This window comes from Etheostoma spectabile, unplaced genomic scaffold, assembly GCF_008692095.1.
Source record: "Etheostoma spectabile isolate EspeVRDwgs_2016 unplaced genomic scaffold, UIUC_Espe_1.0 scaffold00018493, whole genome shotgun sequence".
Classification (NCBI taxonomy): domain Eukaryota; kingdom Metazoa; phylum Chordata; class Actinopteri; order Perciformes; family Percidae; genus Etheostoma; species Etheostoma spectabile.
The window spans coordinates 67,902-92,834 of NW_022604288.1; the positions used below are offsets into that span (position 1 = coordinate 67,902).

The following is a 24,933-nucleotide window of genomic DNA, read 5'->3' on the forward strand; positions in this document are numbered from 1 at the left end:
ACGTTACTTACAGTTCTAAAAAGTTACATTTTAGTTCTAGAATGGTGAGATGTCATTTTACAAAGTCAAGCTGCCTTTCTAGAACGTTAAGTTGCAATTCAAGAACAATAGTTTGACATTTTACAAATTTTATAAGTTGTGGTCCTAAAATGTTACTTACAAATCTAAAAGGTTACAATGTAGTTTTACAATGGTAAGCTGCAGTTTTATAATGTAAAGTGGAAATTCTAGAATGTTAAACTGCAGTTCTGGAATGTTAAGTTGCAGTTATAGAACAATAGGATGTAGTTTTAGAATTTTAAGAGTTATGGTCCTAAAATGTTACTTATAGTTCTGCAATGATATTTTGTTGTTGTAGAATGTTAGGTTTCAGTCCTACAAAGTTAATATGCAGTTGTAGAATATTAGGTTTAAGTTCAAGAATGTTAAGCTGCAGTTCTAGAACAATAGGTTGTAGTTTTAGAATTTTAAGAGTTGTAGTACTAAAATGTTACTTACAGTTCTACAATGTTATTTTGTAGTTCTCGAATGTTAGGTTTAATTTCTAGAATGTTAAGCGGTCGATCTAGAATGTTAGGTTCTAGAAAGTTAACTTTCAGTTCTGGAATGTTAAGTCTCAGTTCTGGAACAACACAGGCATTGTCACCAGACTTTAGTATGATCTGAGGAACAGGATGTCAGCACATGCCATGATCGTAGAATGCAGGCACATTTTAGTCTGGTAAATAACAGGTATTTTTACACTGGGATGGAAGTGCTAATTTTGCAATCGACAGCTGATCTTCCCAATACAGCCACCTGATACTATGCAGAACTCACGGATTCCCACTCTCTAAAACACAACCGCCCAACGTGGGGCTCGACCCACGACCCTGAGATTAAGAGTCTTATGCTCTACCGACTGAGCTAGCCAGGCACTTCTTAAGATTTAAGTTGCGGTTCTAAAATGTTACTTAAAATTTCTGAAATGTAACAGTTCCAGAATATTACTTGGCAGTTCTAGAATGTTAAGCTGCAGTTCCAGAAAGTTAGGTTAAAGTTCTAGAATGTCACTTGGCAATTCTAGAATGTTAGGCTGAAGTTCTAGAATGTTAAGGTGCCATTCTTGAATGTTAGCTCTAAGTTCTAGAATGTTAAGCTGCAGTTCTAGAATGTCACTTGGCAATTCTAGAATGTTAGGCTGAAGTTCTAGAATGTTAAGCTGCAGCTCTAGAATGTTAAGGTGCCATTCTTGAATGTTAAGCTGCAGTTCTAGAATGTTAAGCTGCAGTTCTAGAATGTTAAGTTTAAGTCCTAGAATGTTAAGCTGCTTAACTAGAAAGTTAAGCTTCCATTCTAAAATGATGAGTTACAATTCAAGAACAATAGGTTGAAGTTTTAGAACTTTTATAATGTTAGGTGTAGTTCTAGAATGGTAAAATGCCGTTTTAGAACGTTAAGCTACCATTCTAGAATGTTAAGTTGCAATTCAAGAACAATAGGTTGAAGTTTTAAACATTTTATAAGTTGTGGTTCTAAAACGTTACTTACAGTTCTAAAAAGTTACATTTTAGTTCTAGAATTGTAAGATGTCATTTTACAAAGTCAAGCTGCCTTTCTAGAACGTTAAGTTGCAATTCAAGAACAATAGTTTGACATTTTACAAATTTTATAAGTTGTGGTCCTAAAATGTTACTTACAAATCTAAAAGGTTACAATGTAGTTTTACAATGGTAAGCTGCAGTTTTATAATGTAAAGTGGAAATTCTAGAATGTTAAACTGCAGTTCTGGAATGTTAAGTTGCAGTTATAGAACAATAGGATGTAGTTTTAGAATTTTAAGAGTTATGGTCCTAAAATGTTACTTATAGTTCTGCAATGATATTTGTTGTTGTAGAATGTTAGGTTTCAGTCCTACAAAGTTAATATGCAGTTGTAGAATATTAGGTTTAAGTTCAAGAATGTTAAGCTGCAGTTCTAGAACAATAGGTTGTAGTTTTAGAATTTTAAGAGTTGTAGTACTAAATGTTACTTACAGTTCTACAATGTTATTTTGTAGTTCTCGAATGTTAGGTTTAATTTCTAGAATGTTAAGCGGTCGATCTAGAATGTTAGGTTCTAGAAAGTTAACTTTCAGTTCTGGAATGTTAAGTCTCAGTTCTGGAACAACAACAGGCATTGTCACCAGACTTTAGTATGATCTGAGGAACAGGATGTCAGCACATGCCATGATCGTAGAATGCAGGCACATTTTAGTCTGGTAAATAACAGGTATTTTTACACTGGGATGGAAGTGCTAATTTTGCAATCGACAGCTGATCTTCCCCAATACAGCCACCTGATACTATGCAGAACTCACGGATTCCCACTCTCTAAAACACAACCGCCCAACGTGGGGCTCGAACCCACGACCCTGAGATTAAGAGTCTTATGCTCTACCGACTGAGCTAGCCAGGCACTTCTTAAGATTTAAGTTGCGGTTCTAAAATGTTACTTAAAATTTCTGAAATGTAACAGTTCCAGAATATTACTTGGCAGTTCTAGAATGTTAAGCTGCAGTTCCAGAAAGTTAGGTTAAAGTTCTAGAATGTCACTTGGCAATTCTAGAATGTTAGGCTGAAGTTCTAGAATGTTAAGGTGCCATTCTTGAATGTTAGCTCTAAGTTCTAGAATGTTAAGCTGCAGTTCTAGAATGTCACTTGGCAATTCTAGAATGTTAGGCTGAAGTTCTAGAATGTTAAGCTGCAGCTCTAGAATGTTAAGGTGCCATTCTTGAATGTTAAGCTGCAGTTCTAGAATGTTAAGCTGCAGTTCTAGAATGTTAAGTTTAAGTCCTAGAATGTTAAGCTGCTTAACTAGAAAGTTAAGCTTCCATTCTAAAATGATAAGTTACAATTCAAGAACAATAGGTTGAAGTTTTAGAACTTTTATAATGTTAGGTTTAAGTTCTCGAATGTCAGTATGCAGTTCTTGAATGTTAGGTTGAAGTTCAAGAATGTTAATTCATTACACTTCTAAAAGGTTACATTGTAGTTCTAGAATGGTAAAATGCCGTTTTAGAACGTTAAGCTACCATTCTAGAATGTTAAGTTGCAATTCAAGAACAATAGGTTGAAGTTTTAAACATTTTATAAGTTGTGGTTCTAAAACGTTACTTACAGTTCTAAAAAGTTACATTTTAGTTCTAGAATTGGAGATGTCATTTTACAAAGTCAAGCTGCCTTTCTAGAACGTTAAGTTGCAATTCAAGAACAATAGTTTGACATTTTACAAATTTTATAAGTTGTGGTCCTAAAATGTTACTTACAAATCTAAAAGGTTACAATGTAGTTTTACAATGGTAAGCTGCAGTTTTATAATGTAAAGTGGCAATTCTAGAATGTTAAACTGCAGTTCTGGAATGTTAAGTTGCAGTTATAGAACAATAGGATGTAGTTTTAGAATTTTAAGAGTTATGGTCCTAAAATGTTACTTATAGTTCTGCAATGATATTTTGTTGTTGTAGAATGTTAGGTTTCAGTCCTACAAAGTTAATATGCAGTTGTAGAATATTAGGTTTAAGTTCAAGAATGTTAAGCTGCAGTTCTAGAACAATAGGTTGTAGTTTTAGAATTTTAAGAGTTGTAGTACTAAAATGTTACTTACAGTTCTACAATGTTATTTTGTAGTTCTCGAATGTTAGGTTTAATTTCTAGAATGTTAAGCGGTCGATCTAGAATGTTAGGTTCTAGAAAGTTAACTTTCAGTTCTGGAATGTTAAGTCTCAGTTCTGGAACAACAACAGGCATTGTCACCAGACTTTAGTATGATCTGAGGAACAGGATGTCAGCACATGCCATGATCGTAGAATGCAGGCACATTTTAGTCTGGTAAATAACAGGTATTTTTACACTGGGATGGAAGTGCTAATTTTGCAATCGACAGCTGATCTTCCCCAATACAGCCACCTGATACTATGCAGAACTCACGGATTCCCACTCTCTAAAACACAACCGCCCAACGTGGGGCTCGAACCCACGACCCTGAGATTAAGAGTCTTATGCTCTACCGACTGAGCTAGCCAGGCACTTCTTAAGATTTAAGTTGCGGTTCTAAAATGTTACTTAAAATTTCTGAAATGTAACAGTTCCAGAATATTACTTGGCAGTTCTAGAATGTTAAGCTGCAGTTCCAGAAAGTTAGGTTAAAGTTCTAGAATGTCACTTGGCAATTCTAGAATGTTAGGCTGAAGTTCTAGAATGTTAAGGTGCCATTCTTGAATGTTAGCTCTAAGTTCTAGAATGTTAAGCTGCAGTTCTAGAATGTCACTTGGCAATTCTAGAATGTTAGGCTGAAGTTCTAGAATGTTAAGCTGCAGCTCTAGAATGTTAAGGTGCCATTCTTGAATGTTAAGCTGCAGTTCTAGAATGTTAAGCTGCAGTTCTAGAATGTTAAGTTTAAGTCCTAGAATGTTAAGCTGCTTAACTAGAAAGTTAAGCTTCCATTCTAAAATGATAAGTTACAATTCAAGAACAATAGGTTGAAGTTTTAGAACTTTTATAATGTTAGGTTTAAGTTCTCGAATGTCAGTATGCAGTTCTTGAATGTTAGGTTGAAGTTCAAGAATGTTAATTCATTACACTTCTAAAAGGTTACATTGTAGTTCTAGAATGGTAAAATGCCGTTTTAGAACGTTAAGCTACCATTCTAGAATGTTAAGTTGCAATTCAAGAACAATAGGTTGAAGTTTTAAACATTTTATAAGTTGTGGTTCTAAAACGTTACTTACAGTTCTAAAAAGTTACATTTTAGTTCTAGAATGGTGAGATGTCATTTTACAAAGTCAAGCTGCCTTTCTAGAACGTTAAGTTGCAATTCAAGAACAATAGTTTGACATTTTACAAATTTTATAAGTTGTGGTCCTAAAATGTTACTTACAAATCTAAAAGGTTACAATGTAGTTTACAATGGTAAGCTGCAGTTTTATAATGTAAAGTGGCAATTCTAGAATGTTAAACTGCAGTTCTGGAATGTTAAGTTGCAGTTATAGAACAATAGGATGTAGTTTTAGAATTTTAAGAGTTATGGTCCTAAAATGTTACTTATAGTTCTGCAATGATATTTTGTTGTTGTAGAATGTTAGGTTTCAGTCCTACAAAGTTAATATGCAGTTGTAGAATATTAGGTTTAAGTTCAAGAATGTTAAGCTGCAGTTCTAGAACAATAGGTTGTAGTTTTAGAATTTTAAGAGTTGTAGTACTAAAATGTTACTTACAGTTCTACAATGTTATTTTGTAGTTCTCGAATGTTAGGTTTAATTTCTAGAATGTTAAGCGGTCGATCTAGAATGTTAGGTTCTAGAAAGTTAACTTTCAGTTCTGGAATGTTAAGTCTCAGTTCTGGAACAACAACAGGCATTGTCACCAGACTTTAGTATGATCTGAGGAACAGGATGTCAGCACATGCCATGATCGTAGAATGCAGGCACATTTTAGTCTGGTAAATAACAGGTATTTTTACACTGGGATGGAAGTGCTAATTTTGCAATCGACAGCTGATCTTCCCCAATACAGCCACCTGATACTATGCAGAACTCACGGATTCCCACTCTCTAAAACACAACCGCCCAACGTGGGGCTCGACCCCACGACCCTGAGATTAAGAGTCTTATGCTCTACCGACTGAGCTAGCCAGGCACTTCTTAAGATTTAAGTTGCGGTTCTAAAATGTTACTTAAAATTTCTGAAATGTAACAGTTCCAGAATATTACTTGGCAGTTCTAGAATGTTAAGCTGCAGTTCCAGAAAGTTAGGTTAAAGTTCTAGAATGTCACTTGGCAATTCTAGAATGTTAGGCTGAAGTTCTAGAATGTTAAGGTGCCATTCTTGAATGTTAGCTCTAAGTTCTAGAATGTTAAGCTGCAGTTCTAGAATGTCACTTGGCAATTCTAGAATGTTAGGCTGAAGTTCTAGAATGTTAAGCTGCAGCTCTAGAATGTTAAGGTGCCATTCTTGAATGTTAAGCTGCAGTTCTAGAATGTTAAGCTGCAGTTCTAGAATGTTAAGTTTAAGTCCTAGAATGTTAAGCTGCTTAACTAGAAAGTTAAGCTTCCATTCTAAATGATGAGTTACAATTCAAGAACAATAGGTTGAAGTTTTAGAACTTTATAATGTTGGTGTAGTTCTAGAATGGTAAAATGCCGTTTTAGAACGTTAAGCTACCATTCTAGAATGTTAAGTTGCAATTCAAGAACAATAGGTTGAAGTTTTAAACATTTTATAAGTTGTGGTTCTAAAACGTTACTTACAGTTCTAAAAAGTTACATTTTAGTTCTAGAATGGTGAGATGTCATTTTACAAAGTCAAGCTGCCTTTCTAGAACGTTAAGTTGCAATTCAAGAACAATAGTTTGACATTTTACAAATTTTATAAGTTGTGGTCCTAAAATGTTACTTACAAATCTAAAAGGTTACAATGTAGTTTACAATGGTAAGCTGCAGTTTTATAATGTAAAGTGGCAATTCTAGAATGTTAAACTGCAGTTCTGGAATGTTAAGTTGCAGTTATAGAACAATAGGATGTAGTTTTAGAATTTTAAGAGTTATGGTCCTAAAATGTTACTTATAGTTCTGCAATGATATTTTGTTGTTGTAGAATGTTAGGTTTCAGTCCTACAAAGTTAATATGCAGTTGTAGAATATTAGGTTTAAGTTCAAGAATGTTAAGCTGCAGTTCTAGAACAATAGGTTGTAGTTTTAGAATTTTAAGAGTTGTAGTACTAAAATGTTACTTACAGTTCTACAATGTTATTTTGTAGTTCTCGAATGTTAGGTTTAATTTCTAGAATGTTAAGCGGTCGATCTAGAATGTTAGGTTCTAGAAAGTTAACTTTCAGTTCTGGAATGTTAAGTCTCAGTTCTGGAACAACAACAGGCATTGTCACCAGACTTTAGTATGATCTGAGGAACAGGATGTCAGCACATGCCATGATCGTAGAATGCAGGCACATTTTAGTCTGGTAAATAACAGGTATTTTTACACTGGGATGGAAGTGCTAATTTTGCAATCGACAGCTGATCTTCCCCAATACAGCCACCTGATACTATGCAGAACTCACGGATTCCCACTCTCTAAAACACAACCGCCCAACGTGGGGCTCGAACCCACGACCCTGAGATTAAGAGTCTCATGCTCTACCGACTGAGCTAGCCAGGCACTTCTTAAGATTCAAGTTGCGGTTCTAAAATGTTACTTAAAATTTCTGAAATGTAACAGTTCCAGAATATTACTTGGCAGTTCTAGAATGTTAAGCTGCAGTTCCAGAAAGTTAGGTTAAAGTTCTAGAATGTCACTTGGCAATTCTAGAATGTTAGGCTGAAGTTCTAGAATGTTAAGGTGCCATTCTTGAATGTTAGCTCTAAGTTCTAGAATGTTAAGCTGCAGTTCTAGAATGTCACTTGGCAATTCTAGAATGTTAGGCTGAAGTTCTAGAATGTTAAGCTGCAGCTCTAGAATGTTAAGGTGCCATTCTTGAATGTTAAGCTGCAGTTCTAGAATGTTAAGCTGCAGTTCTAGAATGTTAAGTTTAAGTCCTAGAATGTTAAGCTGCTTAACTAGAAAGTTAAGCTTCCATTCTAAAATGATGAGTTACAATTCAAGAACAATAGGTTGAAGTTTTAGAACTTTTATAATGTTAGGTTTAAGTTCTCGAATGTCAGTATGCAGTTCTTGAATGTTAGGTTGAAGTTCAAGAATGTTAATTCATTACACTTCTAAAAGGTTACATTGTAGTTCTAGAATGGTAAAATGCCGTTTTAGAACGTTAAGCTACCATTCTAGAATGTTAAGTTGCAATTCAAGAACAATAGGTTGAAGTTTTAAACATTTTATAAGTTGTGGTTCTAAAACGTTACTTACAGTTCTAAAAAGTTACATTTTAGTTCTAGAATGGTGAGATGTCATTTTACAAAGTCAAGCTGCCTTTCTAGAACGTTAAGTTGCAATTCAAGAACAATAGTTTGACATTTTACAAATTTTATAAGTTGTGGTCCTAAATGTTACTTACAAATCTAAAAGGTTACAATGTAGTTTTACAATGGTAAGCTGCAGTTTTATAATGTAAAGTGGCAATTCTAGAATGTTAAACTGCAGTTCTGGAATGTTAAGTTGCAGTTATAGAACAATAGGATGTAGTTTTAGAATTTTAAGAGTTATGGTCCTAAAATGTTACTTATAGTTCTGCAATGATATTTTGTTGTTGTAGAATGTTAGGTTTCAGTCCTACAAAGTTAATATGCAGTTGTAGAATATTAGGTTTAAGTTCAAGAATGTTAAGCTGCAGTTCTAGAACAATAGGTTGTAGTTTTAGAATTTAAGAGTTGTAGTACTAAAATGTTACTTACAGTTCTACAATGTTATTTTGTAGTTCTCGAATGTTAGGTTTAATTTCTAGAATGTTAAGCGGTCGATCTAGAATGTTAGGTTCTAGAAAGTTAACTTTCAGTTCTGGAATGTTAAGTCTCAGTTCTGGAACAACAACAGGCATTGTCACCAGACTTTAGTATGATCTGAGGAACAGGATGTCAGCACATGCCATGATCGTAGAATGCAGGCACATTTTAGTCTGGTAAATAACAGGTATTTTACACTGGGATGGAAGTGCTAATTTTGCAATCGACAGCTGATCTTCCCCAATACAGCCACCTGATACTATGCAGAACTCACGGATTCCCACTCTCTAAAACACAACGCCCAACGTGGGGCTCGAACCCACGACCCTGAGATTAAGAGTCTCATGCTCTACCGACTGAGCTAGCCAGGCACTTCTTAAGATTCAAGTTGCGGTTCTAAAATGTTACTTAAAATTTCTGAAATGTAACAGTTCCAGAATATTACTTGGCAGTTCTAGAATGTTAAGCTGCAGTTCCAGAAAGTTAGGTTAAAGTTCTAGAATGTCACTTGGCAATTCTAGAATGTTAGGCTGAAGTTCTAGAATGTTAAGGTGCCATTCTTGAATGTTAGCTCTAAGTTCTAGAATGTTAAGCTGCAGTTCTAGAATGTCACTTGGCAATTCTAGAATGTTAGGCTGAAGTTCTAGAATGTTAAGCTGCAGCTCTAGAATGTTAAGGTGCCATTCTTGAATGTTAAGCTGCAGTTCTAGAATGTTAAGCTGCAGTTCTAGAATGTTAAGTTTAAGTCCTAGAATGTTAAGCTGCTTAACTAGAAAGTTAAGCTTCCATTCTAAAATGATGAGTTACAATTCAAGAACAATAGGTTGAAGTTTTAGAACTTTTATAATGTTAGGTTAAGTTCTCGAATGTCAGTATGCAGTTCTTGAATGTTAGGTTGAAGTTCAAGAATGTTAATTCATTACACTTCTAAAAGGTTACATTGTAGTTCTAGAATGGTAAAATGCCGTTTTAGAACGTTAAGCTACCATTCTAGAATGTTAAGTTGCAATTCAAGAACAATAGGTTGAAGTTTTAAACATTTTATAAGTTGTGGTTCTAAAACGTTACTTACAGTTCTAAAAAGTTACATTTTAGTTCTAGAATGGTGAGATGTCATTTTACAAAGTCAAGCTGCCTTTCTAGAACGTTAAGTTGCAATTCAAGAACAATAGTTTGACATTTTACAAATTTTATAAGTTGTGGTCCTAAAATGTTACTTACAAATCTAAAAGGTTACAATGTAGTTTTACAATGGTAAGCTGCAGTTTTATAATGTAAAGTGGAAATTCTAGAATGTTAAACTGCAGTTCTGGAATGTTAAGTTGCAGTTATAGAACAATAGGATGTAGTTTTAGAATTTTAAGAGTTATGGTCCTAAAATGTTACTTATAGTTCTGCAATGATATTTTGTTGTTGTAGAATGTTAGGTTTCAGTCCTACAAAGTTAATATGCAGTTGTAGAATATTAGGTTTAAGTTCAAGAATGTTAAGCTGCAGTTCTAGAACAATAGGTTGTAGTTTTAGAATTTTAAGAGTTGTAGTACTAAAATGTTACTTACAGTTCTACAATGTTATTTTGTAGTTCTCGAATGTTAGGTTTAATTTCTAGAATGTTAAGCGGTCGATCTAGAATGTTAGGTTCTAGAAAGTTAACTTTCAGTTCTGGAATGTTAAGTCTCAGTTCTGGAACAACAACAGGCATTGTCACCAGACTTTAGTATGATCTGAGGAACAGGATGTCAGCACATGCCATGATCGTAGAATGCAGGCACATTTTAGTCTGGTAAATAACAGGTATTTTTACACTGGGATGGAAGTGCTAATTTTGCAATCGACAGCTGATCTTCCCCAATACAGCCACCTGATACTATGCAGAACTCACGGATTCCCACTCTCTAAAACACAACCGCCCAACGTGGGGCTCGACCCCACGACCCTGAGATTAAGAGTCTTAAGCTCTACCGACTGAGCTAGCCAGGCACTTCTTAAGATTTAAGTTGCGGTTCTAAAATGTTACTTAAAATTTCTGAAATGTAACAGTTCCAGAATATTACTTGGCAGTTCTAGAATGTTAAGCTGCAGTTCCAGAAAGTTAGGTTAAAGTTCTAGAATGTCACTTGGCAATTCTAGAATGTTAGGCTGAAGTTCTAGAATGTTAAGGTGCCATTCTTGAATGTTAGCTCTAAGTTCTAGAATGTTAAGCTGCAGTTCTAGAATGTCACTTGGCAATTCTAGAATGTTAGGCTGAAGTTCTAGAATGTTAAGCTGCAGCTCTAGAATGTTAAGGTGCCATTCTTGAATGTTAAGCTGCAGTTCTAGAATGTTAAGCTGCAGTTCTAGAATGTTAAGTTTAAGTCCTAGAATGTTAAGCTGCTTAACTAGAAAGTTAAGCTTCCATTCTAAAATGATGAGTTACAATTCAAGAACAATAGGTTGAAGTTTTAGAACTTTTATAATGTTAGGTTTAAGTTCTCGAATGTCAGTATGCAGTTCTTGAATGTTAGGTTGAAGTTCAAGAATGTTAATTCATTACACTTCTAAAAGGTTACATTGTAGTTCTAGAATGGTAAAATGCCGTTTTAGAACGTTAAGCTACCATTCTAGAATGTTAAGTTGCAATTCAAGAACAATAGGTTGAAGTTTTAAACATTTTATAAGTTGTGGTTCTAAAACGTTACTTACAGTTCTAAAAAGTTACATTTTAGTTCTAGAATTGTAAGATGTCATTTTACAAAGTCAAGCTGCCTTTCTAGAACGTTAAGTTGCAATTCAAGAACAATAGTTTGACATTTTACAAATTTTATAAGTTGTGGTCCTAAAATGTTACTTACAAATCTAAAAGGTTACAATGTAGTTTTACAATGGTAAGCTGCAGTTTTATAATGTAAAGTGGAAATTCTAGAATGTTAAACTGCAGTTCTGGAATGTTAAGTTGCAGTTATAGAACAATAGGATGTAGTTTTAGAATTTTAAGAGTTATGGTCCTAAAATGTTACTTATAGTTCTGCAATGATATTTTGTTGTTGTAGAATGTTAGGTTTCAGTCCTACAAAGGGTAACACTTTATAATAACTACATGCTATAAAGCATTAGTTAAGCATTAGTAAATTAGGAATTTATCATTTATAAAGCATTATTCACACATTAATACTCATTAGTAAGTCATTTACAAGCACAGTTATAAATGTTTTAACTTCACATTATTAAGCATTAGTTAAGCATTAGTAAATTAGGAATTCATTATTTATAAAGCATTATTCATACATTAATACCCATTAGTAAGTCATTTATAAGCACAGTTATAAATGTTTTATCTTCACATTATTAAACATTATTTAAGCATTAGTAAATTCTTGATTTGTCATTCATAAACATTGTTCTTGTTCTTAATACACATTAGTAAATCATTTATAAGCATAGTTATACATGTTGAATTCTATATTAATAAGCTCCTTTATAATGGGCTTAATGATGACTTTAAAAATTGTGTGTTCACTTTTTATAAAGGAAATATTTCAAAGACATACCATATATAAAGTAGTTCTTTATGGTTCGAAAGATCATTTATAAAGTGTAAGGAAATGATTAATAAACTATTTAGATGTACATTTTTGCATGCATTTATACAAATGGTTTAGACATTTTGAGTGTTAAGACAATGTTACAAACATTTATTGATATTAAATTTATGATTATTCAGTTGTTAGTGGTTAACTATTTTTAAAGACTATCTACACCATACAAATCATTGACTAATGAGATTGAAAAATCAGTTCTCTCAGTTTTTCAACAGAAAAAGTAAATAGACACAACACAAATTGATGAACATATAAAGGATTTATTGCCATTTATTGTCTCTCAGCCATTCATTCATAATAAAAACATTGATTCTCTTTCAGGAGACCCTGGCTGGATAATATAACATTTGTTCTGTACATCTTATCTTATACAGTTTGAATGGGACTACTTGTACTTTCTGGAAATGTCATGAATCAGTCTGCCAAATGCACCATTATGGTGTTTCTTTGCAAGCCATTCATTCCACTCAATTATTGCAAGATGGTCAGAAAGCAAACTATCTGTGCGATTTCCCCTAAGCCTCCAGATCTGCTCCTTGTAGGATCTCCAGGCCCTCTCAATATGTTGGGTATGGGCACCAGTATGGGGATCTACATACCACCTGCTGTGGTTGACTGTGTGATGGTTGTACCCTAGTGCAGGGAGTATGCGATAGGCACGCCACTCATCACTGATTATTGATGATCCACGCCTCACATGATGGGCGATTAAGGGGACTAGATGTCCTCGAGATCTTCTCTCCACAAGACGTAGAACAGGCTTTCTTGATGTTCGTCCTTGATGATGCTTGACACCTAACATCCCAAAAACCCACTTCTTTCTCTTCCATCCACCAACCATTCGTCCTCTCCCGTACTGATGAAGATACAAAACAACAAACACAGACAAACACATACATTATTATATTAAGAAAAACACAGTTGACTATATTTCACAATTATTTATTAACTATTATAAGACACCTTTCTTTTGTGCCGAAAATGGCTCTCATCAATCACAACAAACTCTCTTCTTCCACCATCTTCTGGCCTGTACGCCTCCTCATCCTTTCAACCGCCGTGACACAGACCTCCCTTAGTTTTTTAGCCATTTTACTGAGAGTTGCTGAACTGGCCGCAATGCTGTCATCCATCATGTCAATCTGTCGTAATCGTAGACCCTGACAAATCTCCATAGGCAAATTTAAAAGAGTAATGTTTATGTATATCTGAAATCATGAACAAAACATTCAGTGCTTTACTTGGCAATGTAGTGAGACTGTGGTAGTATGTGTTTGTTATCATTGTTATTACTTGCCTACCTGTACATGAATTGCATCCAGTTACTGAAGGAGATCTTTGAACGACTGAAGATTGACTTGTGCCTGACAGAGATTTGTTTTTCCGTTCCAACATGTCGACAGGTCCTATTTAAAAAGAACAGTAATATTAAATACGATTTTTATTAGAAAGATGTCCATGGCCTAGACTAGGAGCTAGTCCAAGTCTAGTAATGATTTTTTGTAATCATCCATGTGCCGGACATATTCTGATATGATAACCTTTGCAAAGTGAAAGCTTTGTTGTAGGCTAATTACCATGATTTTTATACCCATATTCCTTATGACAGGTGTCCGAAACAATGAAATGATTATTACTACAAAAGTATCTACACAAAGCTAGTAAAACAGAAATGATATGCCCCACCACCTAGGTATGGGCAGTATTTCTGATCATTTATACATCATTTATATGTATCATGCTCAGTATTATTGTATTTAAAAAAAATACATGATACTGTAGTTTATTTTGATACATGTCTTGGTTGCTGTATTTTGTATTTTATTTTGATAGGCTACTTTTACAACTTTAGTATTTTGTATCTTGTATCAAAATAAATTTTGATGTATGCCTATTAGATTTTCGCCCATCCCTGCCACTGCCCACTATCACACACATTAATACATAGTGTTGTAAATATAGGTTACTTACCAAGCATACTGATCTCCACTGTTTGCCCTTTTCTTCAGTTTCATGCCATGATGACATATTCTGCATTTCACTTTAGTTTTTAGGAGTTTCTTCTTTTGAAGCCACTTTATAAGCTTCAGTGTGTTTCTTTTCGGGTCATCATTAATAAGCTTTTTTAGCTTTGTGAACCTAGTCATTTTTTGCAAAAGATTTGCTTTTAAATGGTAGTGGTTTGCAATCCAATAGTCTGCTCTGCAATTTGCCGCTCTGCAAAGTTCCCTCAGTGGGCCCGCGTTCATACGTCATCAACGTGCGATCAAGAAAACGACCGCCAAAGTTAGACAGCCGAAGCATGGACAACGTCGAAAAAAATAAAAAAGGGATGCGGACCCGGGGCAAAAAGAAAACCGAGGGCATGAACACATTGGAGGAGATACCTGTCATTAGTGGTGAGTATTTTTTTGTTACACTTTTATTCAAGCACTGTCACTAGAGGTTTCAGACCGGGGCGGGGTGGACCAGCAGGGAATGGGAGCGGAGCCGGGCAAACAGTCAACAAAACCGCGCTCTATAGCCTCTCAGTGAACGCCGCCCGAATAAGACCGAACACAGCCTCCGAGTATAGCTGACTCAGCCCCGGGGTGCTAAAGCTGATGATACATGGAGCAGCTTTTAGAGCAATGGTGTAGGGCAATTTTGTCAATGGTACTGAGAAAAGATTACTACCATAATCCTCTTCCCCCACCACTCTGCAACCCAACCCGCCCCGCCGCTGTAACATTAAACGTCAATCATCATATGTGACAAATTCCTCCCTCTTTTTTGCCTAGAAAATAAAAAAACTTATTTGTTTGTTTAATGAAACAATGGGTATATCTTTATTTAAGTAAAAGTGTTATGGAAACGGGCCAGTAAAAATATGTTCTTTACTGTATCTATTCTTTGCCAACAACGTGTAGTGTGGGTGTTTGTAGGTAGGGTTACTGTCAAAATATAACAAGTTAGGAGTGAAGGTGAGTTTTGAACTCCCTTCTGCTACATAGCAGACAATATACATTAATACATTTAATTAATACATTTTGAATAGCAAATAAGATTAAAATAATGTTTTAGATTCATTCATTAATGAAACATTATTTTATTTCAGGTTCTGCCATGGCACCTACCGCACAGCTGGGACTTAAGCAAAAATCCAATGAGTTGGAGATGTTTAAGCTGAGGGTAGAGTGGCAAAAGGAGAAGATTGCTGAGCTGACTAAGGAGAGAGACTATCTCAAAGACCAGTTGGCATCAGGTAAGTCTCCCAACAAACAATATGTGGTGAAATTGTAGTACAGTTCAGTCTTATGCAAGTCTAGTTTTGGTTTCTAGTAGGGTATATGAACATTTCTTTCCCATGGTGCCATGTATTGTGAGCCTTATGTTTGTATTTGTATCAGTTTTAACAGCTCTCAAAAAGGATGACAAAGGTTCCATCAAGGAAATGAACTTGTCTTCAGATTCTTCTGGTGACAGCCCAGTGGAATCTTCCTCTGATATGTCTGATTCCTCCTCGTCCTCATCAGAGGAGGACAAGATAAAAAAGAGAAAGAAGAAGGGAAAAGGGAAAAAATATAGGAAGAAGTCAAAGAAAATCAAACCAAAGACACAGCAGAGAGGTAAAAAAGCTACTTTGACCCCTTTCCACGTTTCCATTGGTTCCTGCTTAGCTCTGCTGTACAATTGCTCCTCTAGGTTGGTTCCTCCAACACAACATTAAATGTGTGATTTTTATTGGTGCTAACTAACTATTTTACCATAAACACAGTGCGTTCTGGATTCATGGAACCTGCTAAAAGGTAATTCCACCTCAAAGCAGATTTTTTTTTTCCCGTGCCCTTTTAAGCACATGCACAGGCGAAGTTTGTGATTTATATTCTCAAAAGATTTCATGCTAGAGGCATCAGATAATAACCTTTTATAGGTAGTTTCCTGTTTCCTGTAAAGAGGATTGTGTCCCCATTTAGTGTTTTTAATGGTTGAATTTTTTTAATCATATTTCACGAGCCCACTGAACTTGTCTGACAAACTGAACAAATACATTTCCACTTATGCAACCCTTTCAAAGTGCAGTGTGTAGGATTTAGTGGTATCTAGTGTTGAGGTTGCTGAATTGTAAGCAAGCATTAATTTATCTACAGTATATTAATAGCATTCCTAAACTTGGTCCCACTTTGGATGGTCAGACTTTATGTGGGACAAATTTCAAGAACACCTGAGATGCAAGCAGAAGGCATTTGTTGATTTGAGGTGGAATAAACCTAAACCAACATGTAGGTCTCTTAATTGCAACCATTCAGTGTCACGTTTTGTATTGTAGATTAAAACTGAATGTTAGTGTGACTCGCAAGCCGTGTGTGTGTGTGTGTGTGTGTGTGTGTGTGTGTGTGTGTGTGTCAAAGAGTGTGCGAGTAAAAAAAAAAAAACAATATTGTGGAACACTAATTTTATGTTGTTATAATTGCAGCCCAAACTCCAGACCAGGTGGTGGACCGGTACAAAAGAATTCTTAGAAAGTTCAGTAAAGGAGGGACCACGTCTGCTGCTTTCAAGCATGTTGGAGTGGACAGGAACACGGTGGTGGTCAATGCTCCAATCGCAGAGCTGTTCATTGCTGCGCCTGGCAAGTACAAGGAAATCCTTAAAAACCACAATAATGTGAAGAAACTCAGCGTGTTTGCCACACAGTGTGCCACTGCTATTCAGGAGGACCAAGGAATAGAGGACACAATCACAGCCTATAAGGCTTCTGGAAAGCTTCTGCCCCTAAAAAAAAAGTGAGCTCTGATGCTGGGGTAGGAGATCTATTCTAAAGTTGTTTTAGTTACATTTTGACATTGAAAGATTTTATATTATTATTTTATGAAGATTTTATTTGGCACCTCTACTGGTAAATTTGTATTCAGCCATGGGTGTTTATACTTGAAAGAAATGTATTAAATTTATTTTATTATATATTTGTACATGGTGCATTTTATGAACAGTTCTACAGTTTATGCAGCCGTGTTTTGTCTTGTTTTTTTATTAACGAATGGCTGACATGTTTTGTAATAAATAATTGATATGTTGTATATCACTTTATGTTGTCTTTTTCCTTTTTCTGTTCAGAAAATAACTGATTTGTGTTACAATATCATTTGTAAATGCTTAATGAGGCATAGATAGTCCTCACTTTAGATGAGCTCTCACTAAGTCCTAACTAACAGGTAGTTAATGCTTTGTAACTACCTGAATTAATCATGAAATACTTTATTAACAAATGTCTAGAGAATATCTATTGCCTTTAGATTTCATTTGTAAATGCTTAATGAGGCATAGATAGTCCTCACTTTAGATGAGCTCTCACTAAGTCCTTACTAACAGTAAATGCTTTGTAACTACCTGAATTATCATGAATTGCAGTATTAATAAGTGTTATAAAACATCTATGAACACGTGCACTGCATTAGACCATTTCTAAATAATTACATGTCATTTCAAGTTAGTGGTTGATCAAAGCACTATGGGGGGGGGGGTCCTTCAACAGAACATCCAAGCAACCATTTGCTGGTCCCGTCACAGCAGATCTCTGGAAGCGCAGGTCGGAGTTTTGATGAGGAGTTCAGAGAAACAGTACCAGGCCTGTAACGGTGATGTAACATTAGCTGGGGCATCTTTCAGGTTGTCTTAGCAGCATCCTTTGAGTTTTGCCACCAGTACATTTACAAGTTATGCTGAGATTGTTTAAATTCTTCCTCGGGAGAGTATAAAAAACAGGCACTTATATAATAATTCTTACACTTTCCAAATGATCTTATGAACCATTAACAACTCATACATAAAGGGTTTGTCATTAAAATAATACTTCATTTATAAATAGTGACATGATCATATATAAAGTATGAAAATACAATTATTAAGCACATTATAGATGAGCTTATTAATAAAGAATACAACATGTTAATAGTGTGTAGATAATAAGAATAAAACATTTATAACTGTGCTTATAAATGACTTACTAATGGGTATTAATGTATGAATAATGCTTTATAAATGATGAATTCCTAATTACTAATGCTTAACTAATGCTTAATAATGTGAAGTTAAAACATTTATAACTGTGCTTGTAAATGACTTACTAATGGGTATTAATGTATGAATAATGCTTTATAAATGATAAATTCCTAATTTACTAATGCTTAACTAATGCTTTATAGCATGTAGTTATTATAAAGTGTTACCTGTGTATATGTATTAATCAAAACAAAAGTTGATGTGTATATGCATATATCAAAAAGAAAGATGATGTGAATATGCATAAATCTAAAATAAAGTTGATGTGTATATGCATTAATCTAAAATAAAGTTGATGTGTATATATGACATAATGAATGGTGATGATATAATTAAGAGATAGTTGATGTGTATATGCATTAATCTAAAATAAAGTTAATGTGTATAAGCATTAATCAAAAAGAAAGTTTATGTGTATATGCATTAATGAAAAAGAAAGTTGATGTGTACATGAATTAATCTAAAAGAAAGTTGATGGGTATATGAATTAAATGGTGGAGATAGAACATCCTAAGCACCTTTGATCTGATCATAGGGTCAAAAGCATAGACATATAAAGAGTAGACGCCGCATCAACCGCTACTGCCTACTGGCGCTGACGAGACGTGGGTCCGCCATCTTGGATCGGTCACCAGCTCCACTCAGTGGAACGTGTTTGGTGAAATGAGCTGTCAGCGCGTTTAATAATCAATCACACTGAATACAAAACTGATCTTCATGGGTTTTTTTGCTACAAAGGTCATACATGTAGCTATGAAACAGGACACATGGTTAGGCGTATTTTAATATTCATAGTGGGCTTAACAGTAATAGAATATTCTGATATGATATAAAGTCACCAGACGTCCGAGATCAAAACAGGGAACATAATCCCCAAAAAGGGAGACAAACGGGGACATTTCCAGTTTGACTATCAATCTGATTTAAAAACCTAATGTTGTTTCTTTAAAAACAGAACAGGGACAGAGGTAGTTTTTTTTCTTCTGTATGTAGTTAGGGACAGACAACCAAAAACGGGGACTGTCCCCTAAATCCGAGGACGTCTGGTCACCCTAGACCAGTGATTCCCGAAGTGGGGGTCGGGACCCACAGGGCGGTCGCGAGCCAGAGGGGGGGGGGGGGGGGGGGGCGCAGGTTGATTTCCAGAAATAAAATTAAAATTTAAAATTTAAAATAGCATATGTTGGCCATGATTTTAACACAAGATAAAACTATTGTGTTATTTTGTGTTGTCAATAAGCTCGTGTTTGGATACGCCTGCAATGTTTATATACATTTATAGTGGGGGGGGTCGCAACTCACTTGGACCGTTACTTTGGGGGTTGTGGGCTGAAAGTTTTGGGAACCCCTGCCCTAGACCATAGACCCTAGACCAGACATCCTCGGTGTATCTATCATTTGTAAATGATAGGTATTTGCAAAATACCCTTACATCACATATGTGATGTAGACTATAATAGGTTAAAATACCAAATCACACATTCTAAATACGATAGGGAAGAAGAAACAGATAGTGACCGTAAATTCAGATATTTAAGTACAAGAAACAATATGATTATGTTATTAGAGTCTACTTGAAGCTTTTTATATTTGTTTCTCTCTTTGTCACAAACACACACACACACACACACAGAGTACTACCACCTTGTTCTGCATATATATATATATATATATATTATATGTTCCTTGTGGTTCCTAAAGTCTCCAAAAGTAGAAAGGGAGCCAGAGTGTTCAGCTATCAAGCTCCTCACCAGGTTCCCGTTTGGGTTCAGGAGGCAGACACCATCTCCACATTTAAGAGTAGGCTTGAGACTTTCCTCTTTGATGAAGCTTAAAGGTAGTTCTGGCTCAGTTTTTCCTTGCTTCTTTCGCCTAGTTCTTGCTCTTGGTGGGAATTTTCCGGTTTCTGTAAATAACATCACAGAAGATGGTCTGGACCTGCTCTTTTATGAAAAGCGCAATGAGATAAGTGTTGTTGTGATTTGGCGCTATATAAATAAAATTGAATTGAATTAAATTACCTGAACCTCCCCTGTTTGAAACAGGGCGGAAACACATTTCTTTGTTTGTATTGACTTCGCACAATCAAACTCTGCAAAGTTAAACTCTCCATGACATTCACGGAAAAATCTCCCTGACGTGAAATCGTGGCCAGGCCTGCCGAAGTTTCCCCAGTGCAGTAGTCATCACATTCAGAGATTCAGGAGTATCCTGTCGAAAATTGATGCAGAAAAACTAGTCCACGCATTGGTTACTTCTAAGCTGGATTACTCCAGTTCTTTATTATCAGGCTGCTTAAAAGAGTCCATAAAGATTCTTCAGCTGATCCAGAATGCTGCAGCACGTGTTCTGATAGGAACCAGGAAAAGAGATCACATCTCTCCTGGTTTGGCTTCTCTGCATTGGCTTCCTGTAAAATCCAGAATAGAATTTAAAATCCTTCTTCTCACCTACAAAGCTCTTCATGTTCAAGCACCATCTTATCTTAAAGAGCTCATTGTACCTTATTACCCCACCAGAGCACTGCGCTCCCAGAATGCAGGGTTCCTTGTGGTTCCTAAAGTCTCCAAAAGTAGAATGGGAGCCAGAGTGTTCAGCTATCAAGCTCTTCACCAGGTTCCCGTTTGGGTTCAGGAGGCAGACACCATCTCCACATTTGAGAGTAGGCTTGAGACTTTCCTCTTTGATGAAGCTTAAAGGTAGTTCTGGCTCAGTTTTTCCTTGCTTCTTTCGCCTAGTTCTTGCTCTTGGTGGGAATTTTCCGGTTTCTGTAAATAACATCACAGAAGATGGTCTGGACCTGCTCTTTTATGAAAAGCGCAATGAGATAAGTGTTGTTGTGATTTGGCGCTATATAAATAAAATTGAATTGAATTAAATTACCTGAACCTCAACTTCCTAGCCTCATAGTTGATGTTTTACATTCTTGGATCCGTCTTAGGTTCCTGCTGTCTGCCTACGTTCCTGGATCCTGAAGTAGGTGATCATATCGTCACTGAAAACATATCTTTGATAGCAGGATCATTCTCAATCCTTTTGTAAAACCTTTGTCTTTCTTGGAGTATATCCACTATAATACATTCTTAAAAAATGTCATATCTTTTGCTATGGTTGGGCCTCGTATCCAAACTACTCTGGCAGATGATACTAGTGTCGACTTAGCCTTGGGAAATAATTAGCAGCTGGTAGACAGATCTCCCCATCGGGAAATAAAACCCCAGTCTTCCGTGTGAGAGGCGGAGGCGACCATCCAAAGTTTCAGTAGTATTGTGGTTTTTGTGTTGGAACAAGTTGCACTGTTTGAAATAAGCTTTTGAGATACAAGAACGTCTTCACTTGGGACAGCAATTGACTCCCAACCCGATGGGAGAAATCCTGAGCTTTGAGATTTGGAGGGGCTGACTTTGATTACGAATGCTTGACACTGGACTTCAATCTGCCCCAGTGGGCGCTGTAGATCACTGTTTGATGAAGCCCACAGAACAACATAATCTGGAAAGAGCAGAAAAGGAATTATAAGGTGCCCAGACTTGACACTCTCCCACCTTCTGCTGCGCCTTGTGAGGTGCTGTTCATGTCCAGTAGATATGCTTTTTCCATGGCTTGACGATATTCCCATTTAGGGTCAGGAGTTCTCCTCCCATGCTGAACACAGCCTGAGCCAAGGCACGCTTTCCCCCTCATGATTCACCCCAGTGGAAGCTGTAGATCAATGCCTGATAAAGCCAAATGAACCACATAGTCTGCAAAGAGCATAAATGGAATTGCAAGGTGGCTAGACTTGACACTCTCCCAACTCCTGCGGCACCTTGTGACGTTTTGTTCACGTCCAGGAGTTGTGCTCTTTCAATCGCTTGAAAATATTCCCATTTAGGATCAGGAGTTCTCCTTCCATGCTGAACACAGCTTGAGCCAAGGCCCACTTTCCCGAGTAGTCCCACGCGTTCGCCGGGACTTCCTCGAGGCCTTGCATCGGTTAGCTGGTAGAAAAATCTCCCCGTCGGGGAATCGAACCCCGATCTTCCGCGTGACAGGCGGAGATACTGTCCATTATACTAACGAGGAATGCCCAAGCTAAATATTTGGCACATCAAGAAATAGGTGGCGCTATTCCAACATTCAGACCACAGTCAATGCATGTAGAAATATTTAGGTTTACTACATATTTGCTATCATTCAAATCCATGACAAAGCATCTGTGACTGAATCTAGTTTAAAATCTCTATTTTGTAGTTTTTTGAACATTTGCAGTAAAATAAAAATGGTGCATTTTCCCACAAATATGCGAAATAAATGCTTTTCGTCAGTTTCCGTAGTGTAGTGGTTATCACGTTCGCCTAACACGCGAAAGGTCCCCTGTTCGAAACAGGGCGGAAACACATTTCTTTGTTTGTATTGACTTCGCACAATCAAACTCTGCAAAGTTAAACTCTCCATGACATTCACGGAAAAATCTCCCTGATGTGAAATCGTGGCCAGGCCTGCCGAAGTTTCCCCAGTGCAGTAGTCATCACATTCAGAGATTCAGGAGTATCCTGTCGAAAATTGATGCAGAAAAACTAGTCCACGCATTTGTTACTTCTAAGCTGGATTACTCCAGTTCTTTATTATCAGGCTGCTTAAAAGAGTCCATAAAGATTCTTCAGCTGATCCAGAATGCTGCAGCACGTGTTCTGATAGGAACCATAAAAAGAGATCACATCTCTCCTGGTTTGGCTTCTCTGCATTGGCTTCCTGTAAAATCCAGAATAGAATTTAAAATCCTTCTTCTCACCTACAAAGCTCTTCATGTTCAAGCACCATCTTATCTTAAAGAGCTCATTGTACCTTATTACCCCACCAGAGCACTGCGCTCCCAGAATGCAGGGTTCCTTGTGGTTCCTAAAGTCTCCAAAAGTAGAATGGGAGCCAGAGTGTTCAGCTATCAAGCTCCTCACCAGGTTCCCGTTTGGGTTCAGGAGGCAGACACCATCTCCACATTTAAGAGTAGGCTTGAGACTTTCCTCTTTGATGAAGCTTATAGGTAGTTCTGGCTCAGTTTTTCCTTGCTTCTTTCGCCTAGTGCTTGCTCTTGGTGGGAATTTTCCGGTTTCTGTAAATAACATCACAGAAGATGGTCTGGACCTGCTCTTTTATGAAAAGCGCAATGAGATAAGTGTTGTTGTGATTTGGCGCTATATAAATAAAATTGAATTGAATTAAATTACCTGAACCTCAACTTCCTAGCCTCATAGTTGATGTTTTACATTCTTGGATCCGTCTTAGGTTCCTGCCGTCTGCCTACGTTCCTGGATCCTGAAGTAGGTGATCATATCGTCACTGAAAACATATCTTTGATAGCAGGATCATTCTCAATCCTTTTGTAAAACCTTTGTCTTTCTTGGAGTATATCCACTATAATACATTCTTAAAAAATGTCATATCTTTTGCTATGGTTGGGCCCAGGCACGGCGCCAGGATTTCAGTTTTGGATGGGCCAGACCAATTTTGGGTGGGCCTTAAATTAAAACATGATATCAAATCACTGTTTAACCTAATACAAATAACTACTATACTGTTATATTATATGTGCTAACATAATAGAGATTTCAATAGCTTGATGCTCTTTAAATATGTTGTAAAAAAACATTGTACAAACGTTTGGTTGTATAGGACGACCCTATCCGCGACCGCTCTCCTTGGTTCTGCCCAGAGAGGAGCGCTTTGGAATCTCCATTACGCACCATACCTGGCTGCGCTATTACGCAAAGCCCCATAGACCTAAGACTGGAACAGTGGTCGGGCATTTAATATTTCCCCAAAACATAATTTAGTTCTGCTCGTATAACAGGAGGCCGAATATTTCACAATTCTGTTTATTTGTTTTTATGTTTTCAACACTACAGATCAACAACACCTCCCGACAGTTTCATTCAATACTCGGGCACAGAACTAGTTCATTGACGTCATCTGTCGTGTAAAACTCAAGTTATTTCCGAAAGAGACAAACTGTTACTTTAGTGTGATTCATGTTATAACCATATTTAACAAAAGGAAATAAATCACATTAACAACAGACAGCGCTGATAACAAGGGGAGCCCAGGAGGGAAAAAGAACAGTAACAAGCTGATATAGAAATAGAAATGCGCCTGTAGATTTGTAACGGGTTATGAATCGATTATTTTAATATATCTCAATACAGACAGAGTAGCCTTCACATACTCTTATCCCCTCGTGGTACACAATTAAACTCGCTAAAAAGGCCTAGAAGAAGCGAACATGGAACGACTCATTCCCTCTTTTTCTCTCTGCTATGTTACTAACTTTCAACATGTAGCCTACGGATTCATCGCATGTTTTTAGGTCGCCTCGCACACACACACACTGACACAAATTACAGCAGTAGTCGGCGGGGTTTGCTCTTTAAAATGTAGATGATATCATCGAAGTCAAGAGTTACTGTAAGCTCTCGTATGTCAACAGACACAGAGACATAAGGCGAGACGTAAGCATGGTGCTCCTGTTTGGTGTTTTAATCCGATTGACACTGGAAAAGACGCGTTCAACTGTACAGGAAGTCATCGGCAGTGTTATCAGAGCTTTTAGGAAAGCATGGATATTTGGGAAAACGTCCTCATTGACCAGCTGGTGTCATTTGTATGAAGGCTAGGAGACATCAGGACTGCTGCAGATGCCATGAGGCCATAGGTGTCACTGTGGAATCGAGTGTTCAGTTCGCTAAGCTGGTAGTCTAGCGCGTTGGAAATGTTGCGCAGATCGATGTCACTTAATAGACAAACAACTTTTTTTTTAATTAAGTTAAAAACTACTTAAGATTTAGACTAATTTAGCACAAATTATGAGATAATTTGACACTTTTTAATAATTCTTTATAATTAAATATAGCCTATTATATTCTTTTTTTT

General features: G+C 36.5%; 1 protein-coding gene and 6 non-coding genes across 7 annotated transcripts; 2 read left to right on the forward strand and 5 right to left on the reverse strand.

Moving 5' to 3' along the window:
• Positions 1-2,363: 2,363 nt before the first annotated feature.
• On the reverse strand, positions 2,364-2,436 carry trnak-cuu (transfer RNA lysine (anticodon CUU)). The gene has a single exon. It is a non-coding gene; the product is annotated as a tRNA-Lys (tRNA).
• Positions 2,437-3,972: 1,536 nt separating this feature from the next.
• On the reverse strand, positions 3,973-4,045 carry trnak-cuu (transfer RNA lysine (anticodon CUU)). Its single transcript has one exon. It is a non-coding gene; the product is annotated as a tRNA-Lys (tRNA).
• Positions 4,046-7,099: 3,054 nt separating this feature from the next.
• trnak-cuu (transfer RNA lysine (anticodon CUU)) lies at positions 7,100-7,172 on the reverse strand. The gene has a single exon. It is a non-coding gene; the product is annotated as a tRNA-Lys (tRNA).
• A 1,533-nt stretch (positions 7,173-8,705) lies between these two features.
• On the reverse strand, positions 8,706-8,778 carry trnak-cuu (transfer RNA lysine (anticodon CUU)). The gene has a single exon. It is a non-coding gene; the product is annotated as a tRNA-Lys (tRNA).
• Positions 8,779-13,302: 4,524 nt separating this feature from the next.
• LOC116680826 (coiled-coil domain-containing protein 106) lies at positions 13,303-16,755 on the forward strand. The gene is made up of 4 exons (XM_032509536.1): positions 13,303-14,384; positions 15,083-15,229; positions 15,384-15,593; positions 16,442-16,755. The coding sequence occupies exons 1-4, from the start codon at positions 14,288-14,290 to the stop codon at positions 16,753-16,755; spliced, it is 768 nt and encodes a 255-aa protein (XP_032365427.1). The 5' UTR covers positions 13,303-14,287.
• A 5,265-nt stretch (positions 16,756-22,020) lies between these two features.
• trnad-guc (transfer RNA aspartic acid (anticodon GUC)) lies at positions 22,021-22,092 on the reverse strand. Its single transcript has one exon. It is a non-coding gene; the product is annotated as a tRNA-Asp (tRNA).
• A 241-nt stretch (positions 22,093-22,333) lies between these two features.
• On the forward strand, positions 22,334-22,406 carry trnav-aac (transfer RNA valine (anticodon AAC)). The gene has a single exon. It is a non-coding gene; the product is annotated as a tRNA-Val (tRNA).
• Positions 22,407-24,933: the final 2,527 nt, after the last annotated feature.